The sequence below is a fragment of the Thermothelomyces thermophilus genome, chromosome 2 (assembly GCF_000226095.1).
Source record: "Thermothelomyces thermophilus ATCC 42464 chromosome 2, complete sequence".
NCBI lineage: Eukaryota > Fungi > Ascomycota > Sordariomycetes > Sordariales > Chaetomiaceae > Thermothelomyces > Thermothelomyces thermophilus.
Genome location: NC_016473.1, coordinates 4,582,093 through 4,594,961, shown reverse-complemented (window position 1 = coordinate 4,594,961; position 12,869 = coordinate 4,582,093). Strand labels below are relative to the sequence as shown.

The window sequence follows — 12,869 nt, the reverse complement described above, 5'->3', positions numbered from 1 at the left end:
GACATTAAAAGGTTTGCGATCCTTTTGGAATCGAAAACGACAACAGATGTTAGGAGCGCCCAACGCCGGAACCCGCGGGTATGCTAAAGTACAAGAACAGAGTAAAGCTAAACAGAACGTAGGAAAAAAAAAGAAAAAGAAAAAAGAAAACTCCGTGTGTATGTAGGACCGATGATGGTAAATGGCCACCCGTTCGTACGGAATAGGTAATAGTTGCGTAAAAGAAAAATAAATGAATAGGTCGAAGGAACGACGAGAAAGGTGGCGCCGGCGGTGCAAATGCTTCAAGGAACGAAATGCCGATGATGGTACTATGCTCAACCGCAACATCGTGCAATATCAAAAGGAACGTGAGCGTCTTCATGACAAAACGATGAAGAAGTGAGAACGTCCGGTCAAGGACTATCATGAAATTTTGAACGGATATGTCAAGTGTAAGACGGCTGCCCTCAGGAGGGCTTGAAGACCGCGCTCGTAAGGAAAACCTCCTCGAGAGCGGGCTCAGGTGCCGGAGCGGTGGCAGATGAAGTTAGAGACGAGGAGGACGGCTTCTCGGCGAGTTTAGAAACAGGCGGAGGTTTCCTAGCAGGAGCGCCACCATTCAAAGCATCGTGGCTGAGGGTGCGGCAGATCTGTCGTCGCTCGGCTTCCGTCAGCGGCGTGCAAGAAGAACCCTCAGCCGAGGCGTCGGGCCCGCCCATTTTGGCGATGGTGTTCTCCACGTCCTTTAGCAGGGCGGGAATGTCGAGATCGGCGTATACCCGGATGGTTTCGGCCCGGCGCGTCTTTGTTCCCTCTTCGGCAGCTTTGTTCGTATCCATGTCGGCGGCTTCCTCGACCAGAGGCTGCTCCAGAATTGTGGATGGCACGTGAGCCCGGTGTGGCGAAGGCGACGAAGAGGATGCGGGCGTGAAAGAAGCCTTGGCTGGGCTCCGAGGCGGCGTGGAGATGCTAGCGGCGTTGAGAGGCCGGACGACACCGAGGGCAAGCTGAAGGCTCTCGCTGACCCCGACGACGCTTCCGGTGGGCGAACCCAGAGTGACGGCGGCAGCGACATGCTCCAGGAGCTTTTGGCGGACCCGAGTACGTCGGTTCTCGGCCTGCTCAAGCTTGCTGGCCCACTCGTCGATCGAAGTATCAAGCTCCGCAAGGGCCTCCTCCTGCTTGAGGAAGGCTTCGTGGCTGAACTTGGCTGTACGCGCGGAACGGAGGTACTGGCAGACGCGCGTGTGGAGGTTTCGCCTTCCGGATCGGAGCGACATGTATGTGTGTCGGAGATATTCGGTGCGCTCGTCCAGGTGGCGAAGTTCCTGCGTGTTCACGTCAGTGCTGGGGGGGCAACAGGGGGATAAGGATAGGGATGGAGGATGCAAGGGCGTACATACCCTCGAGAGGCTGTCGACGTCTTCCTTTCTGAGGACTTCGAACCGAGCCGCTTGCTGAAGGGCCTGCCTTTGCAGCGTGGCCACCTCTGGGGGGCTGAGGACGTTCACAGCGTCGTCTGCCTTCCATCCTTTGGGCAGCCGCTCGAATGCCTGCCTTTCCGTGCTCTTGCTTCTCTTGGAGCCCGACCGCTTGGGGCCGGTCCCAAGAGCCGCGCCGGCTTCGGACCGCTTCCGCGGCCGACCTCTGTCCATGATGCTCCCGGACTCCGACTGGTGCCTGCGGTGCCCATGAGCGTGATTCTGTAGCGGGTCGCTGCTTTCCACCTTGGGCGTGGCAGAGGAGGGCTCGGGAGGGACGGCCTTTTGGGTCCCAGCAGGGGGGTGCGTCGTTGGCTTCTCCCATGGTCGAGGCGATTCTCTGCTCTCCCCGGGGGCGGAAACCGGAGTGGGCAACGTTGACGCGGTCGTGAACGTCGTGGCGGCTGATCTCGGCGTTGTCAGAGAAGCAGAAAGAGGGGTGAAAGGCGTCTTCCCCCGAGGAGAGTCGTCAATCCGCGCCAGACGGCTTGACCCTTCGACTGGGGTGCTACCCGAGCGAAGCCGGCTGAGAGGTACTTGTTGGGCTGTGCGGGGGGCGCTCGGGTTGGATGTAGGAATCACAAGAGGCGCCAGGCTCTTTGGCGACAACGGCTGCCGAGCCGTTTCCGTTTCAGGCTGCTGGAGTTCTTCGTTGCTCCTACCAGCCGAACGGAGCTCGGGCCTTTCGCCTCCCGGGGGTGTCTTCCCCGTTGTCATGCAATCGCCCAGCGTAGACGGCTTCCACGAACTGCCCGGCGCGCTTATCGACCTCTCGTGAATAGGTGGCCGTCCTGGAATCGTAGCTGCTGAATTGTTAGCTAGCTGCATGCTAAGCCTGACGGCAAAAAAAAAAAAAAAATAAATAAAAAAGAAAAAAAGGAACCCAGGCTAGTCATACGAGAGTCCATGGCGGCCTCTTGCACTGTCGTCATGGGGCCCAGCTCCGGAACGCTGATCTTCCGCCTGCGAACGAGATTGTTGTGGTCCTTGATCCGAATTCTCAACCCCGTCACGGCCGTCTGCTTCTCGCTCTTCTCGCCGCTCTGGCTCATAGCCAAGGCATATGCCTGCTCAGGATCCAGTGGCTTTGCGGGAATAGCGGCGATCTGTTTATCGCTAGGAAAGAGCTGGTATTTCCTCTCTGGTTGCTGCTGCATCCTCCAGGCAAACGGCTTGTCTCCCGAAGGCGAAGAAGATCTACCTATCTGCAACGGAACGGTTAATGAGCCTTGGCCAACGGGAGACGGCGGAACATTGGCTGGGGAGGTTTAAGTTGGTTGCATACCGACTCGTTATTGGCGTCCTGGGGCGTCACGACGGCCTTTGCTATATAATTATTGAGGCCAAACGAGAGGTCGTCCAGGTCCGGTTCAGGATCAGTATCCAGCAGGCAGCTGGCGATGTGATCCATTGGTGTGGACTCGGGGTTGGGTCCGTGTAAGAGATAGATGGTCACCGCTGGCCCGAGAGGTCTGGTGCGGGTTAGGGCCAGGAAACGTTCTAAACTTCCCGTGCGGACCAGCCGGCTGATAGGTCGGAGGCTGTGGTGAGGATATATACATAATCTGAGGCATGCAACCCCAAGCCAGACAGGCCCTTCCAAACCAACGGGACCTCTCCTTTGGATGTACGGATTACAGATACTGTGTATGCAGTCTGGCCCCCCATGTGGGTTCTCAGAGATTCGGAGCCCTGTCCATCAGGGGCGAGAGCGAAGCAGGGAGCTGCAGAGGAGGATCCATGGAGAGCCATGTGCTCCCATGCAAGATTGTCCTGCAGTGTCAGCAAGGGCCCCCGTATGTATGTATGTATGTACACTCTGTATGTACTGTACATACATACACTACGCTGCCGTGCTTGTGTGCGGAGGATTACATTACATACAGTACGCTAGCTGGGGGGGCAAATGCCTCTTTCGTGACAAGACGGAGTGGCTCCAACGGTGGTCTGCCATGCATATGTAAGCGTGCCTGTTGCACAATGTCCGTTGTACTGTACCAGAGATACCATACCAGTACAGGACATGTGCATTAGCGGTATGCGCGCATGTATGTATGTACAGTACATACATACATACATTACCGTGCACGCCTTTCCCGTCATTGATGCGATGGTGACAGGGGAATCCATGAGACCGGGCCTCTTTGTTCAGATGCAGCTGTGTCCCTGGAATGGTCAGGGCCATGGAGATCGAGCCGAGAAAGGAATGGTTCGTGTGGTGAGGGAGCAATGCTGTAACAGGACCCGAAAGGTGAGAGGTAGCTGCACGAGGCAAACACAATGAAACCGCCAAGACCGCTCTGAGCGAAGAACTGCTCCCGGTCAAAGGACCCTTGTCGGATCCTGTTTGGGGTAGCGTTGTGTAACTAATCCGTACGAAGTAGTGTACGGACGTCGGTACCAGAACAATTGGCTCACCGCCAAATTTGGCCGGCAGAATCAAGGCGCTATACGCAATTTGAAGTATAGTGGGTCAAGCCACTAAATCCCCTAGAGCAAAAGCGTTCTAGATTTGTGTTAGCGACTTGACCTTCTGTAACTTTAGCGACTTTGCATGGTTCCTGCGTAAAAGCGGTGAGCCAGTTCTTTTGGTAGCGACATCCGTACACTAATCCGGACTAGCCAGGGATGGCTACGGCAGGGGCTTCCGCCGCATCCACACCTGTGTCCATATCGGGGAGCGCAATGAACAAAGCTGCAGCCGAGCTTGAATGGCAAACCAATGACTGTTGCTGGCTAAATCAGCAGGCATTGGCCCAAGTTGGGGTGCGTCTTGTGCATGCAGGAGATTGTGCTGCGATTGTGCAGCCCGCAGAGCGGGATCTGGGACGAAGGAGCGTCTTCAGTAGGACGGACGAACGGGATCAAAAGGTCTGAGCGGGCGGAGTGTTGGCGAGCCATCCGGAGTGCCGACGATGGCGGAGACTGGAAACTTTTCAACGTCGAGTGGCCGGGAGATCGACTGTGTTCCAGGCCAGCTGCTCGATGCTAGCACCCGGTCCTCTTCCCGAGCCGCAGATCAATGAAGCCGAAAGAGAGCGATTGCTCGTTTCGCGATTGGGGATGCAAACCCTGCCTGCACGACTTTGCCGACCCCGCATCGCGCAAGAGGCTCGAGAGCTAGGAGGTGGCGGGGCAACCTGCAAAATTGACGGCAGCATTTGGCCGGAACTGAGAAGCTTCAAGGTCGTGTGCCTCAAGATCGCCCGCGACAATGCTTCGTGGTGAGTTTTGCGCAGTCAAGCTCCGGATGATCTCCGTAAGAGAACCCACCCACATTGACATCACCCTTGCCTTTCCCCTCTTCACCTGTTCCCCACCACGAGACGGGAGCTGGCGTGTTTCAAGGCCGCACGGACGACTCGACTCGGAGAAGGAAAGTTCTGCTGTTATATTGAGAGAAGGGTTCCAGTGATACCCTACATTGGTGGAGGCCGGTCTCGGGACCCTACGCTACTAGAAAGGCTGGTCTCTCGCATTGATGAGGACGCTAGCGTTCCAGGCCTGAGGGGCGGACTCCGACTTCCATCAAGCCTGCTGCCCTCACTAGTCTGTACAAGTGTTAAACAGCATCACGAAAAAATCTTCCTCTCTACGGATAGATCTTACCTTAGTTGATGCGCACCGACGGCTATCTCCACTCTTTCGTGCTTGGCTACCTCCGGAGCGGAGCATGCATGGATTTCTTGTCGCGAAGAACGAAGCAGACTAGTACACGAGGGTGACAGGCTTTTCCCTGAGTCCTGCTCACTTGAGCCCTACACGAATCTGCAGGTGTTTCTGGAAGCTGATCTGGAAGGTGCGGTCTAAATCACTCTTACGTTTTCAGATCAAAGTTGGAAGTCACTACGCAGTTTGAATGAGGGGAAGTGCGGCCGCCTGCAAAGCATCAATTCGGTAACCGGGTGGTCGTTTCTCGGGCCCGTGAGAGAGGAGGCCGGGAACCGTTCTTCAGCTGCAATGGCTCGGGAACGGGAATGCTACAGCTGTCCCAAAATTAGTTAGTCCTCTTGTCCCAAATTTTGCCCACTGTGTTCGTCGCGATCCCACTTCATCGCCAAAAAGAAGCATCGTCAAGTGCCGGCTCTCGGAGTCGAAGACCAGACCCCATATCCCAAACTCTCAAGATTGGCTTCGACGGGAGTGGATCTCGGGCCAAGACTCCATGTACGGAGTACTGCCGCATCGTCGGACAGATCGTCAAAAACTCCTTGGCCGTGATCATTCTCAATTTGTCCTCAACTCAACAACACACTGCGCAATAATAAGGGCTTTCTCTCTGAGCTGGGGAGCATACCGAGGGCCAGTGCGCCCAGGTGATCATGTTCCGCCAAGGGCGCTTTACCGGTTTGAGAAAGTGGGCTTCGCGCCAGGACTCGGGGCTGGTGTCGTCGGTTGGAAGCGAGGTCTGCGATCACTCTGGGGACGGCGCTTTTCGAGCCCGGAAGGCCAAAATTGACATGAGGGCCCGCGATCATTGGGCGGGCCAGGGCCTCGGGGACCGGCACTTGAGGTGCTAGGACCTCTCATATTCAGCGCTCCTCGTCCCTTTTAATGAATGTTTGCAGGGCGATCTGCTTCCTTCCTTCACCGGGTTATGCTGTCCGTCCTGGTCGCCATCGAGGCCACTTTCAGCATGCTTGTTGGGGTTGCATCCGCCACCACCGTCCCGCAGTAGGAATCTCTTTAAGCCTGCAGTCACATCTCATCTCATGCTCACCGCCAGAAGCTCAAGACCGCTATGAACATCTTCTTCTTGAGGCTAGGAGTGACGGATTGCCCAGCTACCGTATGTAGTAGTACACCAGAGGGCAGTCCTGGACCTAAAGGTCTGTGAGCATGCTTTCGCGTGCCCAAACCGGGTCTATGTTTGCCACTCACCGAAACGAGGACTCGAGATACAACATCGCTTCGACTTTGCCCTGCTTGCTCCCCAAACGCACATTGCGCGGATCGACGGGTCTGGTAGCTATACCGCGGCAATCTCTCAGTGGCCCCTCGGCAAAGCAAAGACTTTCGAAACATACGATTAACTTGGTTGTGGCATTCACTACACTACGGGGAGACAATATTCATGGTTCGCGCGTAGTTCAGTCACTGTTCACAACAACGCGTTTATCTCGAGCGATTGCGGAACATGCCTTGTCAGAGACTTTCGGATTGTCGAGCTTCCAGTAACAGAGCTGTGGGGTCGGAGGAATCGTTGGTCCCCCCGCCCCCTTTCCCTCCCTCTTCGATCGCCACGGACCTTCTGGAGCTTTTACCGTTTTCCGAACTATCCGGCTAGTTGGTGGTATTCGTGTAAGCGAAGGGCAGCCCAGCCCCTGAGAAACCTTCCGTCTTTGTCATACAGTATTGATTGCGAACCTCGCTAAGAACCCGCGATCTCTCCGAACGGATCAGGGATCTTTAACCTTAATAAACTCCCCGCTATAGATAAGGCCCCATGTGATCAGCTTCTTACTAACCGTCAGTGTCTGAATTACTCCGTACAGTACAAAGAAGCACGCTTGCGTATAGAATACGGAGAATTCGAAAACCGTTGTTAACACTGAACTCCTTAGACATTGATCCAATGGGCGACTTGATGTTGCTTCGATCGAGAGTTACTTGTCACGGTGTACGTATGTGCAGTACCGTACAACTAAGTTCAGATCGCCAAGTTGCCAATGGCGGTTGCCCGGCTTCCGTCCCAAAGCTCTCCCACTTACGCAGCCCATTTCGTCTATCTGGTACGGCGCAGTCGCGTGCAGGAGGAGGGAGGGGGAGGGGGAGGGGGAGGGGGGAAAGGAATGCGAGAAAAAGAAACAGAAACAGACGCCTGGGAAACAGGGCAGCACAATACTTTGCATGTAAGCCCCGCTCACTTGGGACGAAACGGTTTTTTTCCCTACCCTCCCCCGTTGCCCGGAACACGGAGATTTTCCATGACAGGGGTGGGGGGATTTGGGGGATTACACTAAGGGCACTACACTATAAGTACACTACTATGTACGGAGTACGGAGTAGGGTAGACTTACGCTACGAGGTAGAAATGTGTATGTACTGTACATACATCCCGTGCCGTACTCGGTATTCCTCCGTGCAATCCCCCGTAGATTATAACAAGTGCAAAAGGAACCGAGTCTGTGCATGTCACGGAACGGCGGCCGTCCTCGATTGTTGCATCCTCCCGGCCATCAAGCCCTAGTGTACTGTGTATACTAGCCTTGGCCATCGTACGATCCTGACGTCTACGAGCCGGGGGCGACGGGCGGGGAATACCCATGGCCGGCAGTAAGTTACCAAATACAGATCTTGTTCATTTGTGAAGGAGAAGATTTGCTTCTTTGAGAAGCAAGATTGCAGAAGTGATTGACGTCTCACTTGGGTAGTGCATAGCAGCATAGCAGCATAGCAGCGTCTGATATAGCTCCTCGGCGAAGAAATTGGCGCGAACAATCACATTCTCCTCTTTTTGTTGTCGGAGGACGCGACATGGCGCTGTTTCGTAATGCGGACTTTGTTCCTGCGCAGGCTTCAACACGAAAAAGCGCGTGAGTGGGGCTTGAGATTGGCACGCCCAGTGCTTCTGCAGCCCACCGCGACGGTGACAGTGATGACAAGAGGGGCGTGCAGGACCCTTGGTTCTTGGGGCTTGAGAGCCTGACAAGCAACCAGAGTATTTGATAAGTCAAATGTGAGATGGGGGCGTAGACAGACTCAATCCGAAGTACACACTGTCATACATACAAACAGAGCCCCGTGCTCAGTTGAAGAGGGTCGCAGCAAATGGTTTACAACTAGTTGCTTTTTTCCCCCCTTCCCCCTCCCCCGTCGCCAACATGTTGATGCTGTTGGGCTCGGCAGAAGAGGTCAACGAAAGGGGCCATGCCAAAATAAAAAAAGGTAAAAAAAAATATTAAAAAGAAAAAGAAAAAAGAAAAAAAAGGTCAAGGAGGCTCCAAGAATATCAGTAGGGGGACAGCAGCGGCATCTTGGTTACACAACAAGGGGTTCGAAGCATGTTTCAACCTACCGGCCCGAATTTCGGTACTTTACTGCAGGTATTTCACCATATCGTAGCTTCTGTCCTGAAATGTACTGCGTAGAGTCAGTTACGAAGCATTCGGGAGTTGCAGTCCAACTTTCTGGTGATCAAACCTACCTCGAGTTGCGCCCAGTTTCCGCCGCTTTGTCGTGGAAGTGATCGTTCATGTTTCCATGTGCTGCCGTTGAGCGCACGGACGGCTCGGCTTCCGGAAACGGGTAGGTCCTGCCCCATTGGCTGTTTGAGATCCTGGCACTCCTGATTGATCAGTGTTCCCCACCGAGGACGGATTTGACAGGGACCAGGGCCGCGGGTTTCTGTTCCAAAAAGGTCTTATTTGACAGGAACGTCTCGCCTGGGGACCTCGTGGCTCGTCTGTAATCTGTATTTCGTACATACACTTCTTGACACGTGAAATACAGATTGCATTACAGAGTACGCCCATTCTTGGTGAGCGCAATATAACAAGACTCATAAGCTGACAAGGCAGCGTTCTGTGCGAAATAACCACGCCCTCTGTATATGCCTTCCTTGACGCGACATTTGCATAGACATCGTCTGAACTTCACTCACGGTCTGCAAGGGCACCACGTTTTCCTGTCAACCGCGCCCGTCCGCTGTCCGAGCGCGGAAGGAGGGGCAATCGAAGGATCGAGAGTTGATCATGCCCGGCTTTGGTATACGTAAAAAGTCGCAACTGCTTCAAAAAATGCAGTCGTCTGTTTGATGAGCATGCGTACGATAGGGGACGGTAACAATGTTGCGCTCCAACGCTGTGACTGTGCAGAGCTGACTGGGCAAACCCACCAACCCGTCTCCGGGGAATTGAACCGCGTCGTCCGCGCCGCAGGAACTGGGACTGTGGGCTTCGCTTCGATGCGAGGACAGGGTTTCCTCGAAAGAACAGGGTGTGGGAACCGCCAAACTCATCGAGCCTTGTCACAAGTGCTCTCCACGTGTCAGTTGCTGTGAATCGACCGTATTGGCCCTTCTGATTTGGGAAGCATGCTCGCTAAGCCCATGTTGAGCGTCCGTTGGAGGTTGACGCAGTTGCGCTGGCATTTGGAGAAAGGCCGAGCTCATACGGAGTACACCAGTTGCTCAACCTCGGCCAGCGCAGGGGCAGTGATGTAGTACGTTGTCTACGGACGCGTCCATCATATAAGGCTAGATAAGATAAGACCTGTAGATCTGGCAAACGGGCTGGCAAACGGAGGGTTCTTTGTTCCTAATCCTCTACTTATACCAGAGCCACAGGGCCAGCAAATGTAGGAAGAAGATATCGCTCTTTTGAACTATTTACAACTTACCAACTTTCTTCTATCAATTAGAACCATCTTCTATTTATTAGAAACCATTATCTATTAAATGGTAGCGGAAACTCTACTCTAACTATCTAAAACTACTAGCACTAGAATTGAATTACGTTGACGATTAGTTTAGTACTACTTTCGTAATAGTTACGCTCTATTTCGGTAACTTAGTAACCGAACCAGGCAATTCTATTATAACTACTATAAAACCTCTATTCCTAGTAACTTAGTAACTAGGGTAGTTATCTATCCTCCTCTTATCTATTAACCTTATCTTTGTTTGACCTAGTAACTTGGTAACCGGTAGCTAGGCAAATCTTATATTAACCCTAGGATCTTTTCCTATAGAAGATTTTCCTTGATCTTCCTATCCTTTAAATACTCCTGTTAAAAAACTAAATATTAGGGAACTGTCTGACTATACTATAAGCATTCTAAGGAGGCGTGACAAGATGCCCTATATATTATAGGTATAGGCATTAGATTATAATCCTAAAGGTTAACTATAAAAAGAAGCTCCTCTATAGGAGCCGGAATTGCTACTCGAATTTACTAACGAATATAAGCTATAGCAAGCTAAACCTAATAAGTTTAGTACTAATAAGGAGACGTTAGCTTAGTTAAACGGCAAGATAGATCTTTGGTTTGATTAGCTAAAGAAACGAACTAACTATATTTCTAATAAGACTAAAAGAGCTATCTATAAGCTATTATAGACACTTGAAAAGAATCTTGCTAGGATAGATTATAACTTTGCTTACTATCCATAAGAAGCTAAAGATCGAATTTCCTAGCGCCTAGAGAAATATATGGAAGAAATGATAATATTATTAGCTAATTATATCGAAGGGCTAGAAATCTACGCTAATTAGTATAGTAATATATTTAGCTAAGTAATAACTCAAATAAAGGAATTGGTTGATACAATACGTAGTATAGAGAGCAAGATCGACAATTAACTATCTGATTATTAGCGATCTTCTTTTGACCTTACTAGACTTAGCACTATTATAGAAGAAGTATAACAAGTTAGTAATCTCGTAGAAGATATATAATATAATAATAGTACTTTCTCTATACCCCCTAAGGGTATTAGTATCGGCTATCGTTATAATCTTAGCCGCCCTGAACGTATATAGCCTTTATATAAGATCCTATACTTTGTGGCTAGTAGAAGCAGAGAACCTGGTTCCTTAAGCTCTAATGACGGTAATGACAAGCTATCTAACTATTGCTAACCTTTAGGTAACTAGAATCTAGGACGCTATTATAGCGCTCTATACCCTGGTAACGGTAGCGGTAGTAATGGTAGTAGTAATAATAACGACAATGGTAATAGACGTTATAGACATAAGTCTATATATAATACTATTATAAGTATATAGAGCTGCTTAGACTTTAAGATCAAGAGGGATAATATTAGCTAGTTTGATCCTTCTTTCTCTAATCTACGTTCCTTAGGCATTATTAACGATAGTAAGAATCTAGTATTTACCGACGTCTATTACTTTGCTAACCGTATTAAAACCTTCCTAGAAAGCGACCTTAACGGTAGCATTAAGATATGGATTCTATCCTTCTTCTAAACCCTTCTTAGCGGCCTAGTTATCATTTAATAGACTAACGAGTTAAACGGCTCTATATATAGACAATTATGTAAACTAGGTCTTTAAGCTATTATAGATCGACTATAGGAATGCTTTATACCTAACACTATAATGGCTACTTGTAAGTTTAACGAAGCTAGCCTACGTTTAAAGGATATTATAAAGGACAAGCAAGCGCTTAGTTTCTTCGTTTAGAAGATACTTCGTTAGGTATACTTAATATATATACTTAACGAACGTAATGACAACTAGTAAGGAGTTATAGTTTAAGTCTAATTAGTTATAGACCTCTATATTAAGCAGTATTTAGATCCTCCCTAGTGACACTCCTCACTTAGCACCTATATATAGTATATTAAGTAGTCTCGATCTATTGTTTTAGCGGCTACTCTTAACCGCTACCTATATCCACAGAAGAAGCTATCTACAGACGGCAAATTAGAGTCTCCTAGAGCTAAGAACAGGGGGTTATATAAGCCTATACGCTATGATGCTAATCGACCTTGACAATTTGGCTATAGATATAATAAGCCTCTAAGATATAACTAACGTGACTACGAATTTAAACGTAACTATAGATTTGACTAGAATCGTAGGTTTAATTACGATCGCGGATTTGACTATAACCGTGACTAGGATCGCTACGACCAGGATTACTACGATTAGGATCACTATAAGTAGGGCAATTATAGCTAAAAGCAGGTCAGATTTGACAAGGATAACCGCTAGCGAAAGGAATATCGTGACTACGCCTACTTTGCTAAAGAAGCTAGCAATGGCTCCGAGCCGGATCAATCTAACGTATAGTCGGCCAAAAGTGCCCCTAAATCTAGATCTAAATCTTCGGGTAGCGACACTAGCATCGTATACCTCGTTCTAGACTTATAACTTACTTACTACAAGTGCTACAAATCCTTTAGCTCGTATATTAAACTATATACTTACGCTAGATAATACTATAGAACTAGTCCTCTTCCTTCTATCCGTAACTATAAAGCTAATCTTATAGACTTAGCTTGCTATACCTATAGTTTCTATAATATTACTCTAGAATCGCGAAACGCCCTCTTTTGGCACTTAAAATCTTATAAGGATATAGAATCTGGTAACGTTTACCGCCTAGCGGATTCTTCTACTTTAAACTACTAGTTAGATTTACCTACTTCGCCACCAGAAAACGTATACCAAGCTATAAACGTACTACCTATTACGTCGCTAGCAGATACTATAGTAAAAGTGTACTAGGTTAGGGACATACCTCCTAAGCGTATGCCTAACCGCTATAGTTTACCGCTAAGATATACTTATCTATACGTTAGGGTATACTATGAACCTATAGATCGCGAAGCAGTGGAAGTATACCTAGATCCTGGCGCTAGCTGCTCCCTAATTGACTATACGTTCCTGTAACGATTAAACCACCAGATCAAATGACGTAAGGGTAGAGTCAAAGGCA

At 49.9% G+C, this 12,869-nt stretch overlaps 1 protein-coding gene across 1 annotated transcript; it reads right to left on the bottom strand.

The window, feature by feature from the left end:
- Positions 1 to 307: 307 nt before the first annotated feature.
- MYCTH_2302494 (uncharacterized protein) lies at positions 308 to 2,969 on the bottom strand. Its single transcript, XM_003662138.1, has 3 exons — positions 2,749 to 2,969; positions 2,362 to 2,668; positions 308 to 2,266 (listed from the first exon to the last, which is right to left on the bottom strand). Exons 1-3 carry the CDS (start codon positions 2,872 to 2,874, stop codon positions 450 to 452), a joined length of 2,250 nt encoding a protein of 749 aa, XP_003662186.1. The 5' UTR covers positions 2,875 to 2,969; the 3' UTR covers positions 308 to 449.
- Positions 2,970 to 12,869: the final 9,900 nt, after the last annotated feature.

Excerpts from the sequence above, each read along its gene's own strand:
- MYCTH_2302494 (XM_003662138.1), bottom strand. The coding sequence starts at position 2,874 with ATGGATCACATCGCCAGCTGCCTGCTGGATACTGATCCTGAACCGGAC. Across the intron at positions 2,669-2,748 it reads AGGACGCCAATAACGAGTCG|ATAGGTAGATCTTCTTCGCC; the intron begins GTATGCAACCAA and ends GTTCCGTTGCAG. Across the intron at positions 2,267-2,361 it reads AGAGGCCGCCATGGACTCTC|CTACGATTCCAGGACGGCCA; the intron begins GTATGACTAGCC and ends ACAATTCAGCAG.